This window comes from Canis lupus, chromosome 25 (assembly GCF_011100685.1).
Source record: "Canis lupus familiaris isolate Mischka breed German Shepherd chromosome 25, alternate assembly UU_Cfam_GSD_1.0, whole genome shotgun sequence".
Lineage (NCBI taxonomy): Eukaryota > Metazoa > Chordata > Mammalia > Carnivora > Canidae > Canis > Canis lupus.
Window position 1 is genome coordinate 10,567,998 of NC_049246.1, and position 27,940 is coordinate 10,595,937.

General features: G+C 39.3%; 1 protein-coding gene across 8 annotated transcripts in view; it reads right to left on the bottom strand.

The window, feature by feature from the left end:
• Positions 1 to 27,940, bottom strand: part of MTUS2 (microtubule associated scaffold protein 2) — a 589,535-nt gene that overhangs the window by 141,923 nt on the left and 419,672 nt on the right. For all 8 annotated transcript variants that reach the window (XM_038573372.1, XM_038573369.1, XM_038573370.1 and 5 more), the window contains one exon: positions 17,711 to 17,812. In XM_038573372.1, coding sequence (XP_038429300.1) covers positions 17,711 to 17,812 — 102 coding nt within the window. The remainder of the gene's footprint in view (positions 1 to 17,710; positions 17,813 to 27,940) is intronic.

A 27,940-nucleotide genomic window follows, 5' to 3' on the forward strand; every position in this document is an offset into this window, starting at 1 on the left:
GGGGAGGCTTTAAGAATGATGACTAGGTTGAAGCTTGGGGAGGCGGGCGGTGAATAAAGGCAAGGCAGCCAGGAAGAGCTCACAGATAAGCAGTGCATCACTGTCAAAGACCCAGGGGTGAGTGAGAGTCTTCTTCAGAACCCCTGTGCTTCCAGTGTGAGGCTCAGAGCACCCTGGCACCCACAGAAAACCTCAGTGGTGGACAGTGGACCTCTATTCCCCAAGAACATTCTCTCCTTTGCTCAAGTAGAGAACATGACATGGACACTGTGCACACAATCATAAATAAACTTTAATATTTTAGAAATTCTTTTGTCTCCCCTACCCTCTCCAAAATACCAGGGAGTAACACAGAAAACAAATCATAAAATGGTCTCTTTAGTACCCAATACACTGAGACATAGCAGGGTAACAGGCTTATTCTACTAAACAAGTGGCCTCAACTTTTAAGGGGAAGAGATGGTTAACTGATCTAAATACTTCTGATTGTTAATTTAGTGGTAACCGTGTTAATTTTAATTAAATCTCCTTCTTAAGAAATCATCAGAGATTGCAAAAAGCAACCTCACATATGACATATCAAACTATTATGGCTTAATGAAGTAGGAGAATGTGAAATTAATGCTTCTTTAAAACGGTCTTTGACAGTAGAATACATAATAATCCAGAAAATTCACTTGCATGTCATAAGCAAATTAATTTTAATACATACTCAATCACAATATTCTCAATACTGATAACAAAAGATAAATAATTATCAACAAAATGTGAGAGATTTTACTGCTGCCTGCATTAAACTCTAAGACACAGCCTAAGACCTAAGGTAGATTTTTTTTCATGATTACTGTTTTCCATTTTATTGGTGTGGCTGGAGATTTTATAAAACACTCCAGTGGAGGCGCCTGGGTGGCTGAGTGGTTGACCATCTGCCTTCAGTTCCGGTTGTGATCCTGGTGTCCTGGGATCAAGTCCGCATCAGGCTCCCTGCAGCCTGCTTCTCCCTCTGCCTATGTCTCTGCCTCTCTCTCTGTGGCTCTCATGAATAAATAAATAAAATCTTTAAAAAAAAGATAAAGAGGGATCCCTGGGTGGCGCAGCAGTTTAGCGCCTGCCTTTGGCCCAGGACACGATCCTGGAGACCCGGAATCGAATCCCACGTCGGGCTCCCGGTGCATGGAGCCTGCTTCTCCCTCTGCCTATGTCTCTGCCTCTCTTTCTCTCTCTCTCTGTGTGACTATCATAAAAAAAAAAAAAAGATAAAGAAAACCACCCTAGTGTTTTAATTAATGTTTTGAGGTACCAAGTGCCCTACACCTCTCTCTCTGTCTCTCTCTCTCTCTCTGTCTGTCTCTCTGTCTCTCTCTCCCTCTCTCTATCTATATATATTTATTTATATATACATATACATATATATATAGATAGATTGATAGATACTAGAAGGATAGATACTAGAAGGCACTTCTGTATAATATATATATTAGAAGGCAGTTCTTTTAGAAATCTAAAGGAAATAATAAAAGATACTTCTAGCTCAGTGAATTATAACTAATTGCAATCTATGGCATACAGAATCATTTCTGAATTTGTATTTGTGCATACTATAAGTACTCATGTTATTGTGTATTTTGGGCTGTCAGATTTTTCCCCTATTATTAAAATTATTTTCATCATTATCATTATTATTATATCAGCAGTGATACTCAGTGGTAAATGGACAACATAAAATAAGGATTTGGTGAAATCCTATTCTTGGTGTTCACTCTGATACCAACATTATGATATAGTTTTAATTCACACACTCAAAATTCCAGTGTTCTACTGAACACCAGTACACTCTGTCTACATTCTACTCATGGGGCCACCAAACTGATGTTCTGAGCCAAGAGAGAGGTTCCCCTGAGAACATCAGCTTTTGGTATCAACACACCAAATGTAAGATCTGTGGCTTTCTGACATCAAACTAACTTATGAAACCAATCTTTGTTAGGGACTCCTGGGCAGCTGCACATTTGGCATCCAACCACTGTCATAACACAGACTAAGAGTCAGGCCCCAGGGCTAAGGCTCATTGGAAGGAAATGCAGAGACACAAGGTGGGCTGTGGAGCTGCCTGTTGCTTTAGCTGGAAAAGGTCCTGCCATTTTCTAAATATATTATCTAGGACTCTGCCTGTGACCAATAATCACTTTACCTAAAGTCAGCAGCATATTTTTGGCCCTCACTAAAACCAGTATTCTTTCTTGTGCTGTCAATTTGTGTGAAGTACTTCTATACTTAACTTGCTGAAGTACTGTTCTGTCACTTACTTTCCTGTCCACCCACATGTCACACCATTCCCAGGATGGTATAGCTACACAAGCTCATCTACCATCTTGGAGACAGAGACCTTATGTTGAAAAAAAAAAAATGACTGACATACAGCCAGCTTCACCTGTTTCACTGAAAATTAAGGAGAATTTTGTTTGTTTCTACTGTCTTCTCCTAAAAGCCAGCAAAATGCCAATCAGCTTAGGAAGTAAGGGAACAGGGTAGAAAAGTGGCAGAGGGCAGTGATCACATGAAGCTCAGAGAACACATGGCTGGCATGTGAGATGAAATGTGCTGACAGTGACTCACTTCTGACCTACACCCATGTTTCTTTGGAAGAGCCAGAGAGATGTTTTAAGTGAGAGGCATGCCATGTCACCTGAGGATACTTTCAAGTGCTGGAAGGTTCTGTTATCATCTCCTTCCTATTCCTTGCAGTATTTGTATTACTTCTGGGGTGGTCGAGGCATGCATGCCACTGACCTCTGTCCACAGGCAGACAGAGCTTACTTAGACGTGTTTGGTCTCTTTCCAAAAAATTGGTCTCCTACAATTGCCTCCTGATTTCCATTCAGGTGCACTAGGAAGCTGATTTAATGGATAAAAACTTTTTGAATTAGGCTTATTGATGGTTTTGGAGTCTTTGAACAAAATGAAAATGAGAATTTCCCTGACAACCAGTTTTTTATTGACTGATCCTTGTAAACTTCCCAACTGTTAATTAGGGTTATCCCCACAGCGACTCTTCAATCTGAAATATATGAACAGAAACACCTAGACCAGTGTCTTACCATGACCTACAGACAAGATCTGATTTAATATATACACTTCCTGTCATGTTTTGTGGGGAACCAATATATTTGACAGCTTTTATTGAGCACCTACTCTGTGAATGGTCTGCACAAGCTGCAGTGGGGAGTGCACAGGAATGAGGCCTCATCTTTGATCTGAAGCAATCGATGGTCAGTGGAGGCCCAGCCAGGTCTGGATCTCACATTTCTAATTCCTTGCCCTGAGTTCTGACTTCAGCACACTGCTGGCCCACTCTACAGCATCTCTGACAGATCTCACAGGTTCGGGGCATACATTAAGTTTAGAACATCCTCCCATTATCTCAATCTCTCTCCAATCACAACTTCTCTTCAGCCATCCTATTGACTGGATAACTCTGATGAGGGGCAGATAGAATCTGTGGTGATACTGGTGACAACTGGCAGCTCAGAAGAAAAAGCCAGTAACCTTATATTCTCACAAAGGTGAATACAAGCTGTTTGCGTGCAAAGGCAGAGCACTGGGGAGAACACAGCCCTTGAAAATGGAAAGAGAATATTAAAAATTCATCTGCAGCCACAGGCTCACTATCTAGAGGATTCTAATGGATGGAAAAGCTTGGTTTAATTTTAAAGCTGGAAGCTTAACTGACATGATAAATAAACAAGGAAGCATTGGAATCTGTGTATTTACAAGATCTGAGAAGGCCCATGACCTTACCTTTGTAAATAAGAATGATAGGACATAACTTAGATAGCCTTCTGGCTTAAGGAGAAGCACTTCATGAGTTTGGCCAACATCCTAGCAGAAAGGAAATCTGATTCTTGCAGACTGGCACCAGCAGGACCCTCTGGGTAGCACATGTGCCCAATTCTTCATGGTCTTATATAGGATTTTTCTTTTTAAAAAATTTTAAAAGATTTTATTAATTTATTTGAGAGAGTGAGATATCACAAGTAGAGGGGAGGGGAAAAGGGAGACTCCCTACTGAGTAGGGATCCCAGTGTGGGGCTTGATCGCAGGGCCCTGGGACCATAACCTGAGCCAAAGGCAGATGTTTAACTCACTAAGCTACCCAGGGGCCCCAGGTTTTATTTCTCTTAAATGGATCTAAATTTATTCCAGAAAATTTTGCTGAGTATGACACTATTTCCCTATTTAGTCCTGGTACTTGTTTGTCTGAGGTAGGCTAGTGGTGGGGAAGGTGAACAGAAAATTGTATGAGGGTAGGAAATTTCCTTCTAGCCAGTCCTGAGCATGCATGAGGGCAGGAATTAAATAAACTGGGTACCAATCTACTCTCTAAAAGGGAGAGCTTTACATTTCCCATTCCAAAGGAGTAGATTCTTGTCTCTTCTTTATTGATTTATAAATGAACAAAAAAGCCCCAGGAAGTTATAATCAGGGTTTTCCAAAGCCAACTATTAAAAGTTTGTTACTATAATCCATTCTCTAGGAAAAATAAAGATTAACATAAAAATATTCTCATCTTCAGGAAATTTATTATTATTTATAAGAAGTAATAGGTATCAGGGTAAATCTGAACTTTCCTCCAGGGTTGAAAAATCATGGTTTAATAGTATTATAGCAATTGCTAAATTAAAAAAAAATTTTTTTTAAAGATTTTATTTATTTATTCATGAGACACACACACACACACACACACACAGAGGCAGAGACACAGGCAGAGGGAGAAGTAGGCTCCATGCAGGGCGCCTGACGTGAGACTTGATCCAGGGTCTCCAGGATCATGCCCTGGACTGAAGGCGGTGCTAAACTGCTGAGCGACCCAGGCTGCCCTAAATTTTTATGTTAAAAAATGTAACTACTTTTAGCCAAGATGGAGTGAGAATTATCAGACTTACCTTCTGATCTGAAACAAACCCAAAATACTCAGTCAAAATATATAAGATAATGGTTTTCATGATAGCAACATTAGGCAATGAAGCACAGGGATCCCTAAGCTGCCAAGTAAGGGTAAGCCAGCTTCCTGGAGTGACCTTTCAGGCCATGGCATGAGTTGGTGAACTCAGCTGAGATCTGTGTTTTCCCCAAGTTGAGAAAAGGGAACTGAGGGCTCAGGGAGCTCAGGGCTCAGATTAACAGGGAGAATGTCACTCCACAGAAAGAGCACTCTGGACATGTGCAGGGAGGGTCCCCTCAAGGTTTTGGGCCAGGTGCATGTCTGGGAGGAGAGTATCCAAGGCCAGGGAAGGAATTCCACAAAGGGCCACAGGGAGTAATTCCTGAGAGCTCACAGAGATTCAGAATGTGTTCCTGTTCCCATCAGCCAGAGTGTAAAACCTCATAATTCATGGGGCAATGGGTAGAATATCCAGTAGGATCTTGACTTGGTAGTATGGTAAAATTAGCTCTGGACTGATCACTAGTTGTGACCTGCCTAACAAAGTTGACAGTTGAAACCCAAAATAACCAAACTCTTTCCAAGTAACATAGTTTTATTTAAGAACAAAGCTTAAGGGATCCCTGGGTGGCGCAGCGGTTTGGCACCTGCTTTTGGCCCAGGGCACAATCCTGGAGACCTGGGATCGAATCCCACGTCGGGCTCCCGGTGCATGGAGCCTGCTTCTCCCTTTGCCTGTGTCTCTGCCTCTCTCTCTCTCTCTCTCTCTCTCTGTGACTATCATAGATAGATAAAAAAAAAAGAACAAAGCTTAAGAATATAAGAATATTCACAAGAATAAAAAAATCCACTAGCCAACAAGGAAAAATTTAGAGTGTCTGGCATCTAAAAATTTCTCAGGCACACAAATAAACAGGGATATATAACCCATAAGATGGAGAGATGAAATCAATTGAAGCCCACAAGAAATGACACAGATGACTAACAGTTATTTGTAACTATATTCCATATGTTCAAGAAGGTAGTGGAACAATTAAATATGTCAAATAGAAACAAAACAGATTATTTTTAAAAAGCCTGTATGAAAATTCTAGAGATTGAAAAATCAAATGTCTAAAATGGAAAATACACAGAATGGGATTAAGATTAGATTTAGGCATGACCTAAGGAAAGACTGTAACATGAATGTTCAAAGCAGCATTACTCATAGGAGCCCAAAACTGGATACAACCTAAATGTCATCAGTTGATGAATGTAAACCAAATGTGATATATCTATATAATGGAATATTATTTAGCCCAAACCAGGAATACAATATTGATTCATACTTTGACATGAACGAACCTCAAAAACATTATGCAAAGTCAAAGAAACCAATATAAAAGGCTACATATCATATGATACCATGTATATGAAATGTCCAGAATAAACATATCCATAAAACAGAAAGTAGAATAGTGGCTGTCAAGGGCCCTAGGGGCTGAAAGTAGTCCCTAAGCGACAGCCAGCAAGTAAACAGACACTTCAGTCCTACAATACAATGAACTGGTTCTACCAATAACCCAAATGCATTTGGAAGTGGATTTTTTCTCCAGAGCCTCCAGTCAAGAACTTAGCTCAGCTGACATGATGATTTCAGCCTTGTGATACTCTGAACAGAGAACCCACTTAAGCCACACCTGGATGTCTAACCCACAGAACTGTGACTAGGAGGACAAACAAATAAGTGTTATTCTTTTTCAAAAAGAGAAAAGAAAATTAGCACACATACTACAAGAGAAACTATCCAAAATGAGACAAACAGAGGTAAGTGACTGAAAGAAAATGAACAGTGCCATCAGTTTGGACAGGAGCTGTGGTCAACTTCAAGTGGCCTAATAGACATACAATTGGGGTCCCTGAAGAGGAGAGGGTAGGACTGAACATTTCTGAAGAAGTGATGGCCAAAATTTTTGGAATTTTACGAGAACTGTATATCCACAGATGTAAGAATCACAACAAACCTCAAGCATAAACTCACAAAGAAAAGGATAACAAGGTATAGTGTAATCACATTGCTCAAAACCAGTGAGAAAAAAAAAAAAAAAAAAAAAAAAACAGTGAGAAACAGAACAGCTTTAAAACAGCCAGAGGATAAAAAGACACATTTTTCTAAAAGATTTTATTTTTTTGTTAGAGAGAGAGAGAGAGAGCGCACACAAGCACGGGGATAAGGGCAGAGGGAAAGGGAGAAGTAGATGCCCCACTGAGCAGGAAGCCTGACATGGGACTTGATCTCAGAACTCTGGGATCATGACCTGAGCTGAAGGCAGACACTTAACTGACTCAGCACCCAGGTGCCCCTGAAGGAGACCCATTATGTGCAGAGAAACAAAGACAAGGATAGTAGTCTGCTTTCACTAGAAACCATTCAAATCAAGACAGTGGAACATCTTTAAATAACTCAGGGGGGAAAAAAGGGCCAACTTGAATTCTGAACAAAGTACAAGTATTCATGAAAAATAAAGGTAAACAAAACCAGAAAGATTCAGCCACCAGGAAACCTCCACCACCAAAAAAGTCAAAGAAAATCCTTCAGGTAAAAGAAAAATGATAGCAGATGGAAATCTGGATCTCCATAAAGGAACAAAAAGCACTAGAAATGAGAATTAAATGAGTGATTCTAAAAGACCTTTATTCTTTTTCTTTTTTTTTTTGAACCTCCTCCAATGCAAATTTATTAAATAAAACAAATTTAAGTGAATAAGTAAAGTAGTAATAAAAACTTAATGTGTATGTTAATCTGTTTCCCTTTGAGATACTTTTGTCTTGTTTTGCTGGTATTGTGGTTCTGTTTTTATATTTAAAATTTGTGGTTACTCTTTTACGGATAAATTTGATTTAGCCATATCCAATTTCATTCTTTATTTTTTACAGATATTCTGATATTTTTTATTTGCTTTTAACTTGACCCAAGTGTTGCTTAACACATCTTAAAACTGTTTTTTTCCAGAATATGTATTTTAATATTTCAGCTGTTGATTACTACAAGTAGTGTACTTATCTCTTCTATTTCTGTTTTTGATAAATACTCTTTTCTGGCTTGATAACTAGCTAATTTGTCTTATTTTTTCAAAATATCTGTGGTTTACTAAAGTTACTGGTTAACTCATACACAATTTTTTGTACTTTTGAAATGTAGTTATGATTCTTTTATTTTATTTTATTTAAATTCAAGTTAGTTAACATATAACATATTACTAGCTTCAGAGGTAGAATCTAGTGATTCATCAGTTGCATATAACACCCAGTGTTCATTACAGCAAGTGCCCTCCTTTAAAAAAAAAAAAAAGTATTTAAATTCAATTTACTAGCATATAGTATAACACCTAATGCTCATCTCATCTTGTGCCCTCCTTAATGCTCGTCACCCAGTTACCCTATCCCCCCACCCATTTTCCCTTCTGCAACCCTTTGTTTCCCAAAGTTAGGAGTCTCTCATGGATTGTCCTCCTCTCTAATTTTTTGCCACTCAATTACCCACTTTCCCTTGCAGTCCTTTTCACTATTTCTTATAATCTACATATGAATGAAACCATATTATAACTGTTTTTCTCCAACTGACTTATTTCACTCAGCATAATACCCTCCAGTTCCATCCATGTTGATGTAAATGGTAGGTATTCATCCTTTCTGATGTCTAGCTAAGTAATATTCCATTGTACCACATTTCTTTATCCAGTCATCTGTTGAAGGACATTGCGGCTTCTTCCACAGTTAGGCTATTGTGGACACTGCTGCTATGAACATTGGGGTGTAAGTGTCCTGTCATTTCACTACATCTGTATCTTTGGGGTAAATATCCAGTAGTACAGCTGCTGGGTGGTAGGATAGATCTGTTTTAGACTTCTTGAGGAACCTCCACTCTGTTTTCCAGAGTGGCTGCACCAGTTTGCATTACCACCAACAGTGCAAGAGAATTCCTCTTTCTCCACATCCTTGCCAACATTTTTTGTTTCCCATCTTCTTATTTTTAGCCATTCTCTCTAGTGTAAGGTGGTATCCCATTGTGGTTTTGATTTGTATTTCCCTAATAGCAAGAGATGTGGAGCATTTTTTCATGTGCTTGTTGGCCTCTCACTCTTTGCAGATGACATGATACTGTACATAAAACCCAAAAGACTCCACCCCAAAGTTGCTAGAACTCATACAGCAATTTAGCAATGTGGCAGGATATAAAATCAATGCACAGAAATCAGTTACATTTCTATACACTAACAATGAGACTGAAGAAAGAGAAATTAAGGAATCAATTCCATTTATGATTGCACCCAAACCATAAGATGCCTGGTAATAAACCTAGCCAAAGAGGTAAAGCATCTGTACTCTAAAAACTACAGAACACTTAAGAAAGAAATTGAGGAAGACACAAATAGATGGAAAAACATTCCATACTCATAGACTGGAAGAATAAATATTGTGAAAACGTCTATGCTTACCCAGAGAAATCTACACATTCAATCCAATCCCTATCAAAATACCATGGACTTTCTTCACAGAATTGGAACAAATAATCCTCAGATTCATACAGAGCCAGGAAAAACCCCAAATAGCCAGAAGAATGTTGAAAAAGAAAACCAAAGCTGGGGACATCAAAATGCCGGACTTCAAGCTGTATTACAAAGCTGTGATCATCAATATGGTATGGTACTGGCACAAAAACAGACACATAGATCAATGGAACAGAATAGAGAACCAAGAAATAGACCCTCAACTCTATGGTTAATTCACCTTTGACAAAGCAGGAAAGAATATCCAATGGAAAAAAGACAGTCTCTTTAATAAATGGTGTTGAGAAAATTGGACAGCCACATGTAGAAGGATGAAGCAAGTACCCTTCTTAATGTCTATCAGCAATTACTCCATGTCTCCATCCACCACCCCTCCAGAAACACTCAGTTTGTTCCTATAGTTAAAAGTCTCTTGGGTACCTGGGTGGCTCAGTCAGTTAAGTTCTGACTTTGGCTCAGATCATGATCTCAGGGTCCTGAGATCCAGCCCTGCACTGGGCTCCCCAATCAGTGGGAAGTTTGCTTGTCCCTCTCCCTCTTCCCCCACTCATGCTCTCTCTCGCAAATAAATAAAATCTTAAAAAAGGAGTCTCTTATAGTTTGCCTCTGTCTCTGCTTTTTTTGTTTTTCCTTTCCTTCCCCTATGTTCACCTGTTTTGTTTCTTAAATTCTGCATACGATGAAATAATATGGTATTTGTCTTTCTCTGACTTATTTTGCTTAGCATAATATCCTCTAGTTCCATCCACACCATTGTAAATGGCAAGGTTTCATTCTTTTTGATGGCTTAGTGATATTCCATTGTATATATCTATACCACATCTTCTTTATCTATTCATCTGTTGATGGACATGTGGTCTCTTTCCATTGTTTGGCTGCTGTGGACATTGCTGCTATCAACATTGGGATGCCCCTTCGAATCACTATGCTTGCACCCTTGGATAAATACCTAGCAGTGCAATTGCTGGGTCATAGGATAGCTCTATTTTGAATTTTTTGAGGAATCTCCATACTGTTTTCCAGACTGGCTGTACCAGTTTGCATTCCTAACAATAGTATAAGAGGGCTTCCCTTTCTACACATCCTTGCCAACATCTGTTATTTCCTGAGTTGTTAATTTTAGCCATTCTAACCAGTTTGAGGTGGTATTTTTTAATAATAAATTTATTTTTTATTGGTGTTCAATTTGCCAACATACAGAATAACACCCAGTGCTCATCCCGGCAAGTGCCCTCCTCAGTGCCTGTCACCCATTCACCCCCACCCCCCTGCCCTCCTCCCCTTCCACCACCCCTAGTTCGTTTCCCAGAGTTAGGAGTCTTCATGTTCTGTCTCCCTTTCTGGTATTTCCTACCCATTTCTTCTCCCTTCCCTTCTATTCCCTTTCACTATTATTTATATTCCCCAAATGAATGAGACCATATAATGTTTGTCCTTCTCATGTCCACAATAGCCAAATTGAGGTGGTTTTTCATTGTGGTTTTGATTTGTATTTCCCTGCTGCTGAGTGACGTTGAACATTTTTAATGTGTGTGTATTGGTAATTTGTATGTCTTCTTTGGAGAAATGTCTGTTCGTGTCTTCTACTCCTTTCTTGACTGAATTGTTTATTTTTTGGGTATTAAGTTTATGAGTTATTTATAGATTTTTGGATATTAGTCCTTTTTTGTGATATGTCATTTGCAAATATCTTCTCCCATTCCATAGGTTGCCTTTTAGTTTTGTTGGTTGTTTCCTTTCCTGTGCAGAAGCTTTTTACCTATGAAGTCCCATAGTTCATTTTTGCTTTTGTTTCCCTTGCCTCTGGAGACAAGTGTAGTAGGAAGTTGCTGCAGCCAAGGTTAAAGAGGTTGCTGCCTGTGTTTCCTTTAGGGTTTTGATGGATTCCTATCTCACATTTAGGTCTTTCATCCATTTTGAATTTATTTTTGTGTATAGTGTAACATACTAGTCTAGTTTCATTCTTCTATATGTTGCCGTCCAATTTTCCAACACCATTTATTAAAGGGACTGTCTTTTTTCCATTGGATATTCTTTCCTGATTTGTCTAAGATTAATTGACCATAGAGTTGAGGGTCCATTTCTGGGTTATCTATTCTGTTCCACTGATATATGTGTCTGTTTTTATGCCAGTACCATAATGCCTTGATGATTACAGCTTTGTAATAGAGTTTGAAGTCTGGAATTGTGATACCTCCAGCTTTGGTTTTCTTTTTCAACACTACTTTGGCTATTCAGGGTCTTTTCTGGTTCCATACAAATTTTAGAATTGTTTGTTGCAGCTGTGTGAAAAATGTTGGTGTTATTTTGATAGGGATTGTACTGAATATGTAGACTGCTTTGGGTAGCATAGACATTTGCACAATATTTGTTTTTCCAGTCCATGAGCATGGAATGTTTTTCCATTTCTTTGTGTCTTCCTCAATTTCTTTCATAAGTGTTCTATAGTTTTCAGAGTAAAGATCCTTTAACTCTTTGGTTAGGTTTATTCCCAGGAATCCTATGGTTTGGGTGCAATTGTAAATGGAATCAAGTCCTTGATTTCTCTTTCTGCTATTTCACTGTTGGTGTATAGAAATGCAATAGACTTTTGTGTGTTGGCTTTATATCTGTGACTTTGATAAATTCCTGTATGAGTTTTAGCAAATTTTTTGGTGTAGTTTTTGGGTTTTCAACATAGAGTATCATGTCATCTACAAAGAGTGAAAGCTTGACTTCTTTGCTGATTCAGATGCCTTTTATTTCTTTTGTTGTCTGAATGCCGAGGCTATGACTTCCAGTACTATGTTGAAGGGAGTGGTAAGAGTGGACATCATATTCCTGACCTTCTGGGAAAAGCTTTCAATTTTTCCTCACTGAGAATGATATTAGCTGTGGGACTTTTGTATATGGCCTTTATGATGTTGAGGTATGTTCCCTCTATCTCTACTTTGTTGTGGGCTTTTATCAGGAAGAGATTTTGTATTTTGTCAAATGCTTTTTCTGCATCTATTGAGAGGATTATATGGTTCTTATGCTGTCTTTTATTAACGTACTGTATCATGTTAATTGATTTGTGGATGTTGCCTCACCTCTGCAGCCCAAAAATAAATTGCACCTTCTCATGATGAATAATCTTTTTAATGTACTGTTGGATCCAATTAGCTAGTATCTTGTTGAGAATTTTTACACCCATGTTCATCAGGGATATTGGCAAAAAGCCTTTTTTCTTATTTAAATCTCCTTGAAAGAAAACATCATTGATAATCAACAATGTAGTGTAGGTTTATGATATATGTGGAAGGAAAGTGTTTGATAACAGCACAAATGCTAGAAAGAGAGAGATGGGAGCACACAGTTGGAAGATTCTTACATAGTTGACCCTTGAACAACACAGGGATTAGGGACAACAACTCCACAATAGTCAAAAATCCGCATATAACTTTTGACTCCCCCAAAACTTAACTACTAACAGCCTACTGTTGACTAGAAGCCTTTCTGGTAACATAGTCAATTGATTAACACGTATTTTGTATGTTACATATATTAGATACTGTATTCTTACAATAAAGTGAGATAGAGAAAATGTAATTAAAAAAATTGTAAGAAAGAGAAAATATATTTATAGTACAGTACAGTATTTACTGGCAAAAAGTCTGCATATGTGAGGGGACCCACACAGTTCAAGTCCATGCTGTTCAAGGGTTCACTGTATTACATGTGGAGTAATACAATATTGCTTTAATTAGAATATGAAAAGTTAAAGATAGAAATTATGAATCCTAAAGTAGTCACTAAAATAATTCAGTAACATAAAGATAGATAACACATTAATAAAGGGAGTAAATGGGGGCACCTGGGTGGCTCAGTCAGTTAAGCATCTGCCTTCAGCTCAGGTCACGATCTCAGGGTCCTGGGATCCACATTGGGCTTCCTACTCAGTAGGGAAGCTGGTTCTCTCTCTCTGCCTCCCCTTGCTCATGCTTTCTCTCTCTCTCAAAATAAATAAAATTAGAAAAAAAATAAAGAGAACAAACGGAATCATAATAAATATTCAATTAATATAAAAGAAGGCAGTAAAGTAGAGACAAAAGAAAAAAGGACATATGAGATGTATAGAAAATAACAGGAATATGGTAGACTTAATCCCAATCAAATCAATAACATGACATCAAAGGCAGAGTTTTCAAACTGGAGAAAAATGCAAGATCCAATTACCAGCTGCCCATAAGAAACCAACTTAAATATAAAGAAGCAAACAGATGAAAAGGAGAAGTATGGAAAGAAGTATGCCATGCTAAACTAATGGAATACAGAAGTGCACAACTAATACTGAGAAGTAGATTTCAGGGAAAAGAATATTACCAAGAATAAAGAGGGCCATTTCCTAATGATAAAGTGGACACTTCAGCAAAACAATAAACAATCCTAAACGTCTATGTACCTAATAGCAGAGCTTCAGAACATAGGAAGCAGATAATGACAGAACCAGAAGGAGAAAGAGACAAGTTCACAATTACACTGAGATTTCAACAACCTTCTCTCAATTATGAATAGAACATGTAGACAGAAAATCAGTAAGGATATAGAATACTTGAACTATGCCATCAGCCAACTTGACCCATGACATTTGTAAAATGCTTCACACAGATACAGTAGAATAGACATTTTGCTTCAGTATGTATGAATCATTTACCAAGACAGATCTTGTTGTGAGTCATAAAACATGTCTCAATAAATTTAAAAGGATTCAGTTCATCCAAAGTATGTTCTCTAACTACAATAGAATTAGAAATAAAATGAGAAAGGTCTCTGCAAAGTCCCAGATCTCTGCAAACACAATTCGAAATAATCATGAGTACAGAAAAAAAATCATAAAAGGAAATTTGAAAATAGTTTGAATCCAATGGAGATGAAACCCAATACATCAAAATTTGTGGACTATAGCTAAAATTTGTGGACTACAGTGACTAAAGGGAAATTTATTGTACTAAATAAACACATTAGAAAAGAAGAAAGATTTCAAAGTAATGATATCATTTAGTTAGACCCAACATAAGCAGAATAAAAGAAATAAAGATCAGAGTAGAAATTAGTTGCATGGTACTCTGTAATAAAAACAAATTCAAGCCACATGTCACACTGTGTGCAAAAATTAACTGAAATGAATCACAGACTTAAATATAAAGCGTCGAATGCTAAATCTTATAGAAAGAAATGTAGAAGAAAATCTTTATGATCTAGGGTGATAATAAAGATATTTTTAGATAGCACCAAAAAAACAAGGTCTACAAAAGAAAAAAATTATGAATTGGACTTCAGGAAATTTAAGAACATGTATTCTTCAAAAGCACTCCTAAGAGAATGCAAAACAAGCCACAGATGCAGGGTAGGGAGGGATTGCAAATCATATAGATGAAAAAATTGTATCTAAAACACACAAGAAATCCTAAAATTCAGTAACATGGGGAAAAAACAATTAAAAATGGCAAAATATTTGAATAGCTTTTTTTTTTTTTTTTTTTTTTTTTTTTAAGAGAGGAGGTGGAAAGGGGCTGAGGGAGAGGGAGAGAGAGAATCCTAAGCAGGATCTATGCCTGGCACAGAGCCTGACACAGGGCTCATTCTCACAACCCTGAGATTCTGACCTGGGCCAAAATCAAGTTGGACACTTCACTGACTGAGCCACTGAGAGCCCCTTGAATAGATATTTTATCAAAGAACATATACAGATGTCAAACAAACATAAAAAGATGTTCAACATCATAACATCATTAGTTATTAGGAAAATGCAAAAGCCATGCAAGATACCACTCCATACCTACTTAAAAAAACTGGCCATCTCAAGTACTGGGCAAAATGGTAGAGGAGCTATATCTCTTACACACTACCGTTGGGAACATAAAATGGTACAACCACCTTGGAAAACCTTTTAACATTTTTAAAATGTTAAACAAATAATTCCATATGACTAAGGCATGCCAGTCCTAGATATTTACCAAGAGAAATGAAACCAGATATCCATATCAAGACTCCTACAAATATGCAAAGCAGCTTTATTTAAAATAGCCAAATCCTTGGTGTAGAAGCCCAAAGGTATATTGACAAGTAAATGGATAAACTGTGGTATCCACACACTGAAATTTTATTCATCAATAAAAAGGAATGGACTACTCAAAGAAATCATCCAAAGAAAAGTAGAGTACATACTGTATGATTCCATTTATAGAAGATTTTAGAAAATGTAAACTAATCTATAGAGATGTAACAGAGAGGGGTGTATGGATTGGGTTGGGTGCAGAGGGGTAGGAGGGTAGGATCACAAAGTGGCACCAGGATACTTTCCAGGATAACAGATATGTTTGCTGTCTGCATGTGGTGACAGTTTCTCATGTGTATACATGTCAAGATGTATCAAATTGTATGCTTTACAAATGTGTGATTTCATATTTAATAATTATTCCCTAAGAAAGAAGCTTCAAAGCTGTAACACTGCAAACATCCTTTTCTTTGGAATTTGCATGGATTATATATTTCCTTTCACATTCAACCTTTTAGTAGTCTTTATTTTAGGTGTGTACTGTGTAAGCAGTCTAAAGCTCGATTTCCCAGCATCTAACATACACTTAATACTTTCTGACTGTTCAATAAGTGAATCTCAGCTGGTGATCTAAATCATTGATTTAGTCTAGAGAATTTAGTTCCTGCACATTCATTGTGACATATTTAAACTCATTTGTAATATCTTATTCTACTTCCTCAATTTCTCCTCTCTCCCTCCTTTGTCTTCCTTTTTTTCTCTCTCTCTTTTTTTTTTCTTTTTCCTTTCTCCCCTTCTTGTCTTCACTTTCATTGGCTGAAACATTTTTTTTTTGCCTCTCATTCCGGTCTTTTCCCCCTCCATTGGTTCAGATCTACATGCTCTATTTTACGGATTACCCTAGAAGTTTCAACACATATATTTTAACTTAGCAAAGTCTAACATGACGCAGAACCTTTACTCTCTTTCCCTGGAATAGAAGGATCATACTCATGGTGGTTTATTTCCTTGAGTGTGTAATGATGCTACATTTCATTCTGCTACGTTCATGAAAGGGCTACAGTATGTTAAACTGAATTTTCAGACCATAGTGGTAGCATGGATTCTGGCTGTTAAATCAAGGCAGGGCAGATTGGGGGCGAGGACTCCCTAGGGAGAACCTGTCTCCTTTCCCTACCTTCTCTCAGAGCTAAAGATGTGAGGTTAGACTCATCCTACAGGGCGAGTTTCCTTTATCTTCCTAGAAATTATAGATTAGTGCAGGGTCCTACCATCTGACCTCTCACCCTATGTAGACATGCAGCTTTGTCTCCTGACCCACTCACATGTGGCTTGGGCTTCTTTCTTGTACATTTTTAATTAGATAAGTATTAATAAGTTCCTTATTCTCTAAGCTTTCTGGTTAATAGAGTGGTGACTAAGAATGCAGTTTTGAGATTCAGAGTGGCTGGGATCAAATCGTGATTCTACTACTTATTTCCTGTGACTTTGGGCAAATTATTGAAAATCTCTGTACCTCAATTTCCTCACATGAAAAGGGCGAGGCAATAATAGTGCCTGTCTCACAGTCCTTGCAGGCATTAAATAAAGTAATACATTTAAAGAGCTTAGGACAGTCCCTGGTATCCTGGATGCTATTATTGCTACAGTTTTCATGCTTAAAGAAAATGTTCTGAGGTGATATTGCATTCTGTTCTACAAATGCCTTACAAAATGAATTTTCAAGATATAAATGATTTTCAACTCTCAAGTGATGTTACCTAGTTTATTCATATCTGAAGGTAAACATATGGTTTCCTCACTGACAAAATCGCAAGTATTTGATATCGGTTGCTTTTCTATTTTTCTTCTTTTTAGAAAGTATTACTCTCTCTTGAGGTTAGATCTTCAAAGTCTGTTTTTCAATTATAAATTATTTCTGCATGCCACGGGAAGAGCAGATACTCCTACACAGGGAAGAGTCTACCACTGAAAAGCAGCATGGTAACGTTCCTTTTTTTTTTTTTTTTTAACACAAAATGATGCCAACAGCTGGTTCATTTCATCTTGTGTCAGAACACATCAGTGTACGTATGTCAAGCCCTGGAACAATTACACCTACCACATGGGCTGGCACTGCTCCATTAATGACACGCGAACAAAATAAATGACAAGTTCTAGCCTTCTCCCCAAATAACTCCGATCACATTTCTTAAATACCTGGTGAAGAATGAAGCTTGGTGGCTGAAGCCACGGTTCTCTTAGGAGATGATACAGCAGGTTTATTAGCATCTTGATCTTTTTGTACTTCTTTCTTTGACCCTATACAGAATTTAAAAAGAGAAAAAGAAGGAAAGAGAGTTGGTTACAAATGAAACAGTAACACAAGTTGTTTGTGGAAAGGGAGGCTTAACGCAAGGCAAATAAATGGCAGCAAATAATATTTGGGTGATTTATTGCTATGGACATCACTCCCTGTGCTTCAGGGATGACACACTCATTTAGAGCAAAGGGAATTTCGTTGTAGTGGTCAGGTGAATCGGCAGGCACACTGCTGTCTCTGATTTGATGAAAAATTCCCCTGTCTCTGGAGGTCACTGCACCCCAGTGACCCTGACAAATGACCCGGAAATTAAAGATAGACTGTCCTCAGCCACCAACTCAGCCTGCCCGCCTCTTCCTGCCCAAACAAATGTTCAGAAGATGGAGACGGAAGCTGTAAGCCAAACACAACTGCTAATGACTTCGGCATCACTGAGACACAAGCCACAGGGGACGTGGTCTGCCTCTAATTCATTTCCATGCAGCTGGTCCACAGAGGTGACCTGGAGAGCCTTTTCGCTCTGGCAGCTGCAGCTGAGCCTTCGTGGAACTGCTGTCAGAGCTGGCCCCAGCAGAATGGGATAACCTGAGCATAAGCAATAACAAAGAACAGCATGTGGACGCTCCTCCAATTATGTCCAGGAGCACAGGGCCGTGTCCCCATGTGTGCTGGTCACAGACACTCACCTTCATATGACCTTCGACAGAAAGTCAAAGAACAATGGAGGATTAGAGGAAGAACACAGACCTGGATGTACCTAGACTCGCCTCCACCTCAGCACAGTTTATTATGTCATTTTTAAAGTAAAGTTTGGAGATGATTCCTCAGATACAGAACACGTCCCAGTTCCCACTCCCCAAAGCCTGCAACTTCACTCCTCTTCCAGAGGTATCTGCTGGAGGTGATTTGGTGGTTATTCTTCTAGACCTCTTTCTAGGTATTTATACATATTATTGACACCTATGTCAATACAGCTGTTGGCTAGCTAAATGAATCATATATTGCAATTCCTTTACCTACCCACATTTTTAAAGATCTTTTTTATATTAGCGTAGGCATAGATCTTTTAAAGATGTCACATAGTAACAGGCAAAAAAGTACAATTCATCAACCCATCCTCCTATTGATGAAAATTTAGAATGTTTTCAAATTTTAGCTATTAAAATAGCTAAATGTGCTACAAAACACATTCTTCTACTTGTTTCTTTGCATATAGGCACTGGTATCTTTACAGGAAAAATACATAGAAGTGCTTTTGCTGGATTAAGAGTCTGCTCATTTGCTGTATTGTTAGACACAGTCCAATTGTCTTCCAGGACAAGCTACTAATTTACACTCGCATCTAACAGTGCATAAGGGCAACTCTCTACATGCCCCATCCTCTATTGACATTGAAGTCTCAATCATTTTAATTTTTGCCAGACCCTTAAAGTCTTTTTACACTGGTTGTGTGCATTTCTTTGTTTGGAAATTGCCTAATTAAAATCCCTTGCCTATTTTTCTTACTGATGTATTAAGAACTCTTCATATATTCTGGATATTAATTCTTTATTTGAAGGCTATTTAAATTATATTTTCCAGCCTTTGACTTTTTAAAATTTATAGTATATTTAATTCTATTGTGATTTTAGATTTTAATATGTTCAAATATATCAATTTTTCTTTTATATAAAAGCACTATTATAGATTATTTATACATTTGGTGCATGCATTCGTATGCATGCGTGTGTATATAAGATGGTGGGGAAAGATCATTCCAGGAGTTTGGAGAGAGAGGCAGGTATTTGGAACCATCTTCCCCATCTTTCATTCTTTTCTGGCGTGACTGGTTCCCACATACCCTGACCATTGGACCTGCCTCACCGCCTCTCCAGCCTTGCTTACAAGCCTTCTATTATTCCACCCACATACCTGTCACCATCTCTGCTTTACTGCTTTTCGACAAACTCTTTTAGTCTCGTTGATTGAGCTCTTCTGAAGCTTGAATTCTCTTTTGTATCTCTCCCCCATTGCTTTTTTCTTCCTCCTCCTTCCTATGTTTCATGGCATTTAGTTAACATACCCCTAGTCTTTCACATCTCAGTAAGTGGCACCCTCTTTCACTCATTGTGCTCAGGCCCCAACACTAGGCATCATCTTGGTTTGTGTCTTTACTCCCTGCCCACATTTGGCCCATTAGCAAAGCTTGTTTGTTCGCCTCTGAGTACATCCCAGGTCTGACCGCTTCTCTCCCCTCCGCTGCCTCTGCAGAGCCCAACACCACCACTTCCTCTTCCTTCTTTGCTATAGCCTCCTACCTAATCTGCTGTTCCCATTCCTGCTCCTCTACAGCTTATTCTCCCACAGCAGATGAATTGCTTCAAATCTAAGTTAGAGCAAGTTATTCCTGATCTTGAAACCCTCTACCTCCCAAGATAGAATGAACTGTAAACTCCTTGCCCCATTAGTGAGGCCCTATAGACCAGCACTAGCTAACAGAAATATAAACATGAGCCACTTGTGTCATTTAAAATTTCCTAGTAACATTTAAAAACTAATAAGTAAATAACATTTTTTATTTAACCCAACATACTCAGTATCACTTCAACATCTGGCACTGACCACATTTTGAGCTCTCAGTAATGGCTCATGGGTCACCGGCCCTCATACTGAGCAGCACAGCCCCAGATGATCTCCTCTTCTGGCTACTTCATAGACACATTGTGATAGGTAACTTTATGTGTCAACTTGACTGGGTCACAGGGTGCCCAGACATTTGGTCGAACATTCTGGGTGTTTCCAGATAAGATTAAATTTAAATTGGTAGACTGAATAAAGCAGACTGCCCTCTCCAATGTGAGTAGGTCTTATATGATCTGCTGAATGCCAGAGTGGAACAAAAGGCTGACTATGAAGGAAGTTCACATGTCCGATTAGTTGAGTGAGCTGGGATATCGGTCTTCTGCCCTGAGACTGGAACTTAAACCATCAGCTGTCTCTGGGTCTCTGGCTTGCCAACTGTAGACCTGGGGACTTCTTAGCCTCCATAAACATGTGAGCCGATTCCTCATAAAAAAATCTTATGAGGTGTGTGTGTGTGTATTTACTTATAATATATATTATATAATATACAAATGTATATATAATTTGTATATAGAGCATATATTTTTTTCTATATATATTCTCTCTCTCTCTCTCTCTCAAATGTATTACATGTTCATGTATTATATCCTATTGGTTCTGTGTCTCCGGAGAACCCTAATACAGAGATGGCACCACTGTTAGCACCTGCTCACACACTCTAGCCATACTACACTGCCAGCCATGCTGGTGCTCAAACAAGCCACAGCTCCTCCCATTCTGGGCCCTTTAAGCTTGAGTTCCTTCTGCACAGAACACATTTCCCTGAGGCCTTGAGCATGGTTCACTCATCCCTTCATTCAGGTCTCCATCATCTTCAAAGAGGCCCCCCGACACCATAGGTGAAACAGCCCTCCTGCCATGTGCCACTCTCCCTTTGCTTTCTTGCTTCATTCTTCTCCACAGCATTTATTATACCCCGAATATATGCTATCCACCTCTGTTTATGGTCTACCTTCCCCACTAGATCATAAGGCTCAATTGTAGGGCCATACCTTCCCTGCCTGATGTGGTCATTCAGTCACTGTCCCCTCCTGTCTACTCCCTCCCACCGGGCTTCTTTCAAGATGTCTTGCCCAGGCATTCCAGGGCTTACAGAAAGCTGTAACCTGGAATCCTCAAAGCCACTGCATTACTCCACCCCATCCCTCAGAGTATCAAACTATGGCTCACTTCATTCTTCTCATTCCTCCTTCTGCTCAGCTTTTTGGTATCAATAACTATGGAAAGGTACTGAGACTTGTGGGAGCTGAGAAGAAAAATGTTAAAAGCCTAAAAGTTTGTCTTAAACACAATGACCACAAGCTCAAAAAGATTACGTGCAAAGAGACTTCATACATTATTCATAATAATAAAGAAGAGTAAATAATCAAAATGCACACTGGGAAATGGTTAAATAAAGTGTGGTATATCCATACTATGTACTTTTATGTAGCTATTAAAAAGAATGAAGTAGCTCTATATTGTCCTGGCACAGAAGATGTCTGTGATAAATAAAAGAGCTGTTGTTGAATACTGTGCATGCTATTATCCCATGTTTGTAACACAAAATGTTACCTGTATTATGCTTTTAACTATATAAGATTTGAAAGGTAGGTACCAAATTGTTAATAATGGTTACTTCTGAGCAGTAGGATTGAGGGAATTTTTTTTATTTTACTGCACTTCTGCATTATTTTATTTTTTATGATGATCACATATTACTTTTATAAAGAAATAAACAGTTAAAAGGAGTGAAACCAAAACAAAAATGAAAATAATTTGTCTGATCCATGAAAGGAGAAGGAGAGAAATCAGCCCAGTGCAACCAACTCTACAAGAACTTTGATGGAAAGTTTCATGGTCCCTCCCCCAGGAACACAGCATTGCCTAGAAAACTCCAGTGTGGTTCTGGGAATTCTTAATGGCACAGAAAATTATGAAAATCAGTCAAGACTTTCAGTGCTTTTTGCAGTTTTCTTAGAATCAAGACTCAGACTTATGATTTTTAAATGTCCCATAAGCTTTCACCTAACTCTGTTAAGACCTCTGAGTACCTAGGAATGCCAGAGTGGGTTGTGGTCTTACAGTTTTCCTCCTGTCCCTCTGGACTCTCTTTCCTTCACTGTGGTTCCTCCTTTGCCTGCATCTGAGTAAAGCTGTCCAAGAGTTCGCCTGTCCACTCTTCTGGATGCTCCTGACCACTCAGCACGCTTGCATCACCAAGTTGCACATGCTGATGAACATCAGCTCTATCCTTTCCAATCCAGATGGGTCCAGACAACTTTCTTGAGATCCAGACCTGTTTTTAGCTGCCAACTAGACATTACCGTAGCCTATGAAATGACCAGATCACCATGCTCCAACTGGAATGAATTGTCTTCTTCTCAAATAATTTCTCTTCCTAGATTTTCTTTCCTGATTGGTGGTTTCCCTGGTCACTGAAGCCAGATGCCAGGGAGCCCTCTTCTTTATACTCCCACATCTGATCAGCCACTACCTGTCTGCCTTATGAAGCAGCTTCTGAATCTGACCCTGTACCCATTCCCACTATTTACCCTAGCTCAGTTCTCATTAATTCTCACTGGGACAGCTAGAAAAATCTCCTAAGTGATTTCTCCCATCCTGTGTCTTACCTTCTTCATGTCTACCTAACTCATCCTTCTTACCAGTGCCAGGATGATCTTCTTTAATCATTAACCAGATCACATGATTTTTCTTTTAAAGCCTTTCCAAAGCTTTGGATTACACTGGGTCTATCCAGCTAATTAAGGATGATCTCCCCATCTCAAGACCCTCAACTTAGGCGCAGTGCAAAGCTCCCGTGGCAGTGGAAGGTAACAAACAGTGGTTCCAGTGATTAGGGCATTAGTAGCTATTATATCTTCTATGTCTAACTGAACGAATAAATGAGGAAACTCTTTTTATTCACCAAAAAAGCACTGATTTCTTTTCTTGGTCTGTATTAGTCTCCTGAGTCCCCATCACTTACTTATGAAGCTTTTCTGATTTTCCCCAGCTCTTCTTGAATACTTGTCTCTCCTTAAACCCTATTCAGCCTTAGCTGTTCTCTTTCCCCTAGTGCAGACTATACCTCTAGCAGACGTCTCTTGTTTGGCCTGGTCAGTTTCTTTTAACATTCATGCTCACCTGGGGGAACTAACCTTTCCCTCCTCATGGGCCATGTGACTGGTGTGTGTTGGGGGGTAGAGGGGTGCTGATACACCTGGTTCTGGAGGTGGGCCTGTGACTCTGGCCTGCCCGATCAGAGCTCTGCATCACGCCGGAGTGACAGAGCACCAGGTTTGAGAATGAAAACAAAATCCAGGTTGGGATCATGAGAGCCTTTATCTTACAAGTTTTTCTGGAATTACTAGAAAATAATTCTTTTTCTGATAGATGCTTAAACTGGTGGGATATAGGCCTGAGCTGCCATTGACAACCTCTGCCTCCTCGGAGTGGGGAGAGCCTTTGTGAAGAAGCAGTCAGGAGAGGGGGAAAGTAGGGACAGGAGACAAAAAAAAAAAAAAAAAAAATTCAGGATTTAATTGTTTAAGGACCTGGGTACAGCCCTACCTCACATTAGCAATATCACCTGAGCTTTTCAGTTATGTGAGCCAAAATCCTTCTGACCTTTTGCATTCTTTTTGGCCTAAGGCAGTTTGATTAGGTTTTTGTGACTTGCAGCCAGATAAGGCCTGAAAATGTCAGCTAGAGAAAACAGGTCCTTACATATATATGTTTATCTCTTCTGGGTTCATCATTGGTCAAAACTACTCCTGTGTACCTCAGAGTACCTTCTGCACATGCAAACTCAGCGCTATACAAATGAATGTGTGTATACAAAACCCAGAGCCCTTTCAGTCGAGCTTTTGGGATGGAAGGGAGGAGAAGCCAGGAGTATTTCTTGGTAAATAATCCAAGAAATGCCAGCCTCACTGGTATCAAAGGACAAGTTCATAGTTTTAATCTGAAACCCTGTTACTGATCATACCCACTCCAGAACAATTACTATACATTTAAATGGCCCCAAAATGCTTTGCTATAAATAAAGCAGCAAAAAGCCTCCCAAAGGTCTAAGCTGAAGGGTTCTGTCTGGCAATCCATATAGGGTTGTTCAGAAAAAGTAGTGTAAAAGCCCAGTTTCTCATGTGGTCAAGGCCTTCCACAGTGATATGAGTGACTATGGCAGCTGCTGGGAGAAGACCCATTTTGTGTTTTATTCCTAAACTGGACATCATAAAAGTGACTAACACCCCGTTCATCATTGGTGCTTAAGGCAGAGGCCACCTGCCTGGGAGCTGTGAGATTATGAGGAAAGCTGCCCAGTCAAGAATGATGGGTTTGCTCTAAGGATAAGACTGTCATTTTAAAAACAAAATGTAATGGCAAATGACAGTGGGTCACTCAGGGTCCTGACTGAGCACCTCAAAATGGGGAAAAATAGATTTAAAATAATGGTTACAAGAATGCTATATACTTGTTTCATAAAAATAAATAAGCATGTCAAAAGAAATCAAAAGGAAGTTTTACTGGGTGCGGGCACTGAGGTGGGCACTTGACGGGATGAGCACTGGGTGCTATTCTGTATGTTGGCAAATTGAACACCAATAAAAAATAAATTTATTATTTAAAAAAAAGGAAGTTATACAGGCTCTGAACCTCACTAACAATAGGCCACATGTGCATGCAACTCAATCTCAGCATAAGTAAGGAAAGATAGTAAACAGAAGAGGATAAAGAAATATACACATCAATAGACTTTATCCTCTGTCCATCTAATATTCTCACACTATGCACCTGTCAAAGCTGTGGTAACAGGGCTGATTCTTTCCTAGCCCTACAGACCCACTCCCAGATAGGGAACATGAAAAATCATGGAAGGAAGATGGAGAGGAGCCAGAAGAAAAATGAAATGCGAACATGGCAACAATGCAAGTAATTATTATTGTGCTAGTGTGGCTGAAAAGAGGTAAATAGGGAAAAAGGAATGATGTAATCAGAATATAGAAATTCTGATGTCACTTAAAAGACAAATGGACTGTGGGAAGATTTCAAGGGAAGATTTTAGAGTTTGAATAAAATGAAGCATAGAAACATTATCTAGATAGGAATGTATCAAATAATATATTCCCACGTCCCAGTATACTCTTATTCATTAAGTACCATGTATGTGTCAGGCACTGTTCCAGTGAAAGAGTGGTATGAGCTGTCATGGAGGTTATTGTTTTACTGCATGTAAACAGTTTTACCCCCTGTTTACTAGCATGTATAAATGCCAGGAATTAGTTTGCAGCTGCCTCTGTGTATATTATCTCACTTTACCCCACTCCTAAACTCTGTTGCTATTGCTACTGGTATCATTACTTTGCAAATGAAGAAACTAAAGGTATGGCGGTTGTAATGTATCTGCATTTACCAGTATGTGGCTGAGCCAAGCTCTGAACCTGTGGCTTTCTGCCCTCATTTTATTTATTTATTTTTAATAATAAATTTATTTTTTATTGGTGTTCAATTTGCCAACATACAGAATAACACCCGGTGCTCATCCCGTCAAGTGCCCCCCTCAGTGCCCGCCAACCAGTCACCCCCACTCCCCGCCCTCTTCCCCTTCCACCACCCCTAGTTCGTTTCCCAGAGTTAGGAGTCTCTCATGTTCTGTCTCCCTTTCTGATATTTCCTACCCATTTCTTCTCCCTTCCCCTCTATTCCCTTTCACTATTATTTATATTCCCCAAATGAATGAGACCATATAATGTTTGTCCTTCTCCTATTGACTTACTTCACTCAGCATAATACCCTCCAGTTCCATCCACGTCAAAGCAAATGGTGGGTATTTGTCGTTTTTAATGGCTGAGAAATACTCCATTGTATACATAAACCACATCTTCTTTATCCACTCATCTTTCGAGGGACACCGAGGCTCCTTCCACAGTTTGGCTATTGTGGACATTGCTGCTAGAAACATCGGGGTGCAGGTGTCCCGGCGTTTCATGCATCTGTATCTTTGGGGTAAATCCCCAACAGTGCAATTGCTGGATCATAGGGCAGATCTATTTTTAACTCTTTGAGGAACCTCCACACAGTTTTCCAGAGTGGCTGCACCAGTTCACATTCCCACCAACAGTGTAAGAGGGTTCCCTTTTCTCCACATCCTCTCCAACATTTGTGGTTTCCTGCCTTGTTAATTTTCCCCATTCTCACTGGTGTGAGGTGGTATCTCATTGTGGTTTTGATTTGTATTTCCCTGATTCTGCCCTCATTTTAGCCTGCATTTCATTGTACTGCAATGGCTCCAGAGAGTTCTGAAATGTAATGAATCCTATGGCCTGCCCACCCACCTGTACTCAGAAGCACAATGAATCCAGGTGAGTCTGACCCTGTAGGAGAATCTAAAGGGAAGTTGGATGGGGCCGGGGTGAGAATGTTCTGAGTGGAGTCTGGGGCGAGGGCAGGAGAACATAGATGCTGAAGGTCTTCTACTTTGGGTGGAGACTAAGAGACCAGAGAACAGCTCAAGACTAAAGCTGAAGGCCAATAAGTCCCTAATCTCCTTTCCACCTTGTGACCCAGTCTTCTTTCTGACCTTCCATCCACACTGCATGGAACTCCTTACCCTTTGGTAAATAATCCCCCCTCCTTGCACGTTCATCCTCAATCTCCCACAGAGCAAACTTCTCAAATGGTTGCCACTTGTCCTTAGACTCTTCAGCCAATTTATCTTTGAGTCAGGAAGTCCCCTTCAAACTATCTAATACCCGACCAGAACTTGAAGCCTCCATGCTCATATGAAACCTCTTTTTCTCTGATGTTCTAATGTTCTGGCTGGTCTGGGCTAACAGCGTTCCCTGCTGTCACCTACAGCAAGGTTACTGTTCCTCACTTACCTCCAGGTATGGACTTCCTGTTTACCCCAGGTCCTGCCATCACCCGAGATCTCATGCATAACTCATCTGACATCCCAGACTTTCTATCCTTTGGCATCTGCTGCTACTCCTGCCCAGGCATTTGGGGCCCCTGCATATATCACCTGAACCTTGTCATCAACTAGAACTTCACCTCGGAAATTCACATACTCCACTTTTGGAACACAACTTCTATCCTCCAACGATCTCACTATGCTATTGCCACTCCATCAGTTCATTTCTCTAATCTAGACTATGAATCCCTTTACCCCCAAACTAATAGGCTCTTTCTATTCTCACCTCCTTTCCTATCCAACCTAAAGTTGATCCCAATGTCCTTCACCTCTACTATCCTCCTCTCCACACTCTTGTCCCAATATTGGAAACCACTATAGTCACAATCACAACGGTCTGCAAAACTCAATTCTAGCCCAACCTAGTCATCACCTTCCATGAGTTCAGCTAGAAGACACAATGACACAGATAGGGCCATCAAATTTAGTCACCAGTTATAACTGCAACCACAACACAGGCCAGTAATTTTACTTTTTCTCATTTTGCATTCCTCTTTTTAACCTATTAAAAAATAAAACATGGGATCCCTGGGTGGCGCAGCGGTTTGGC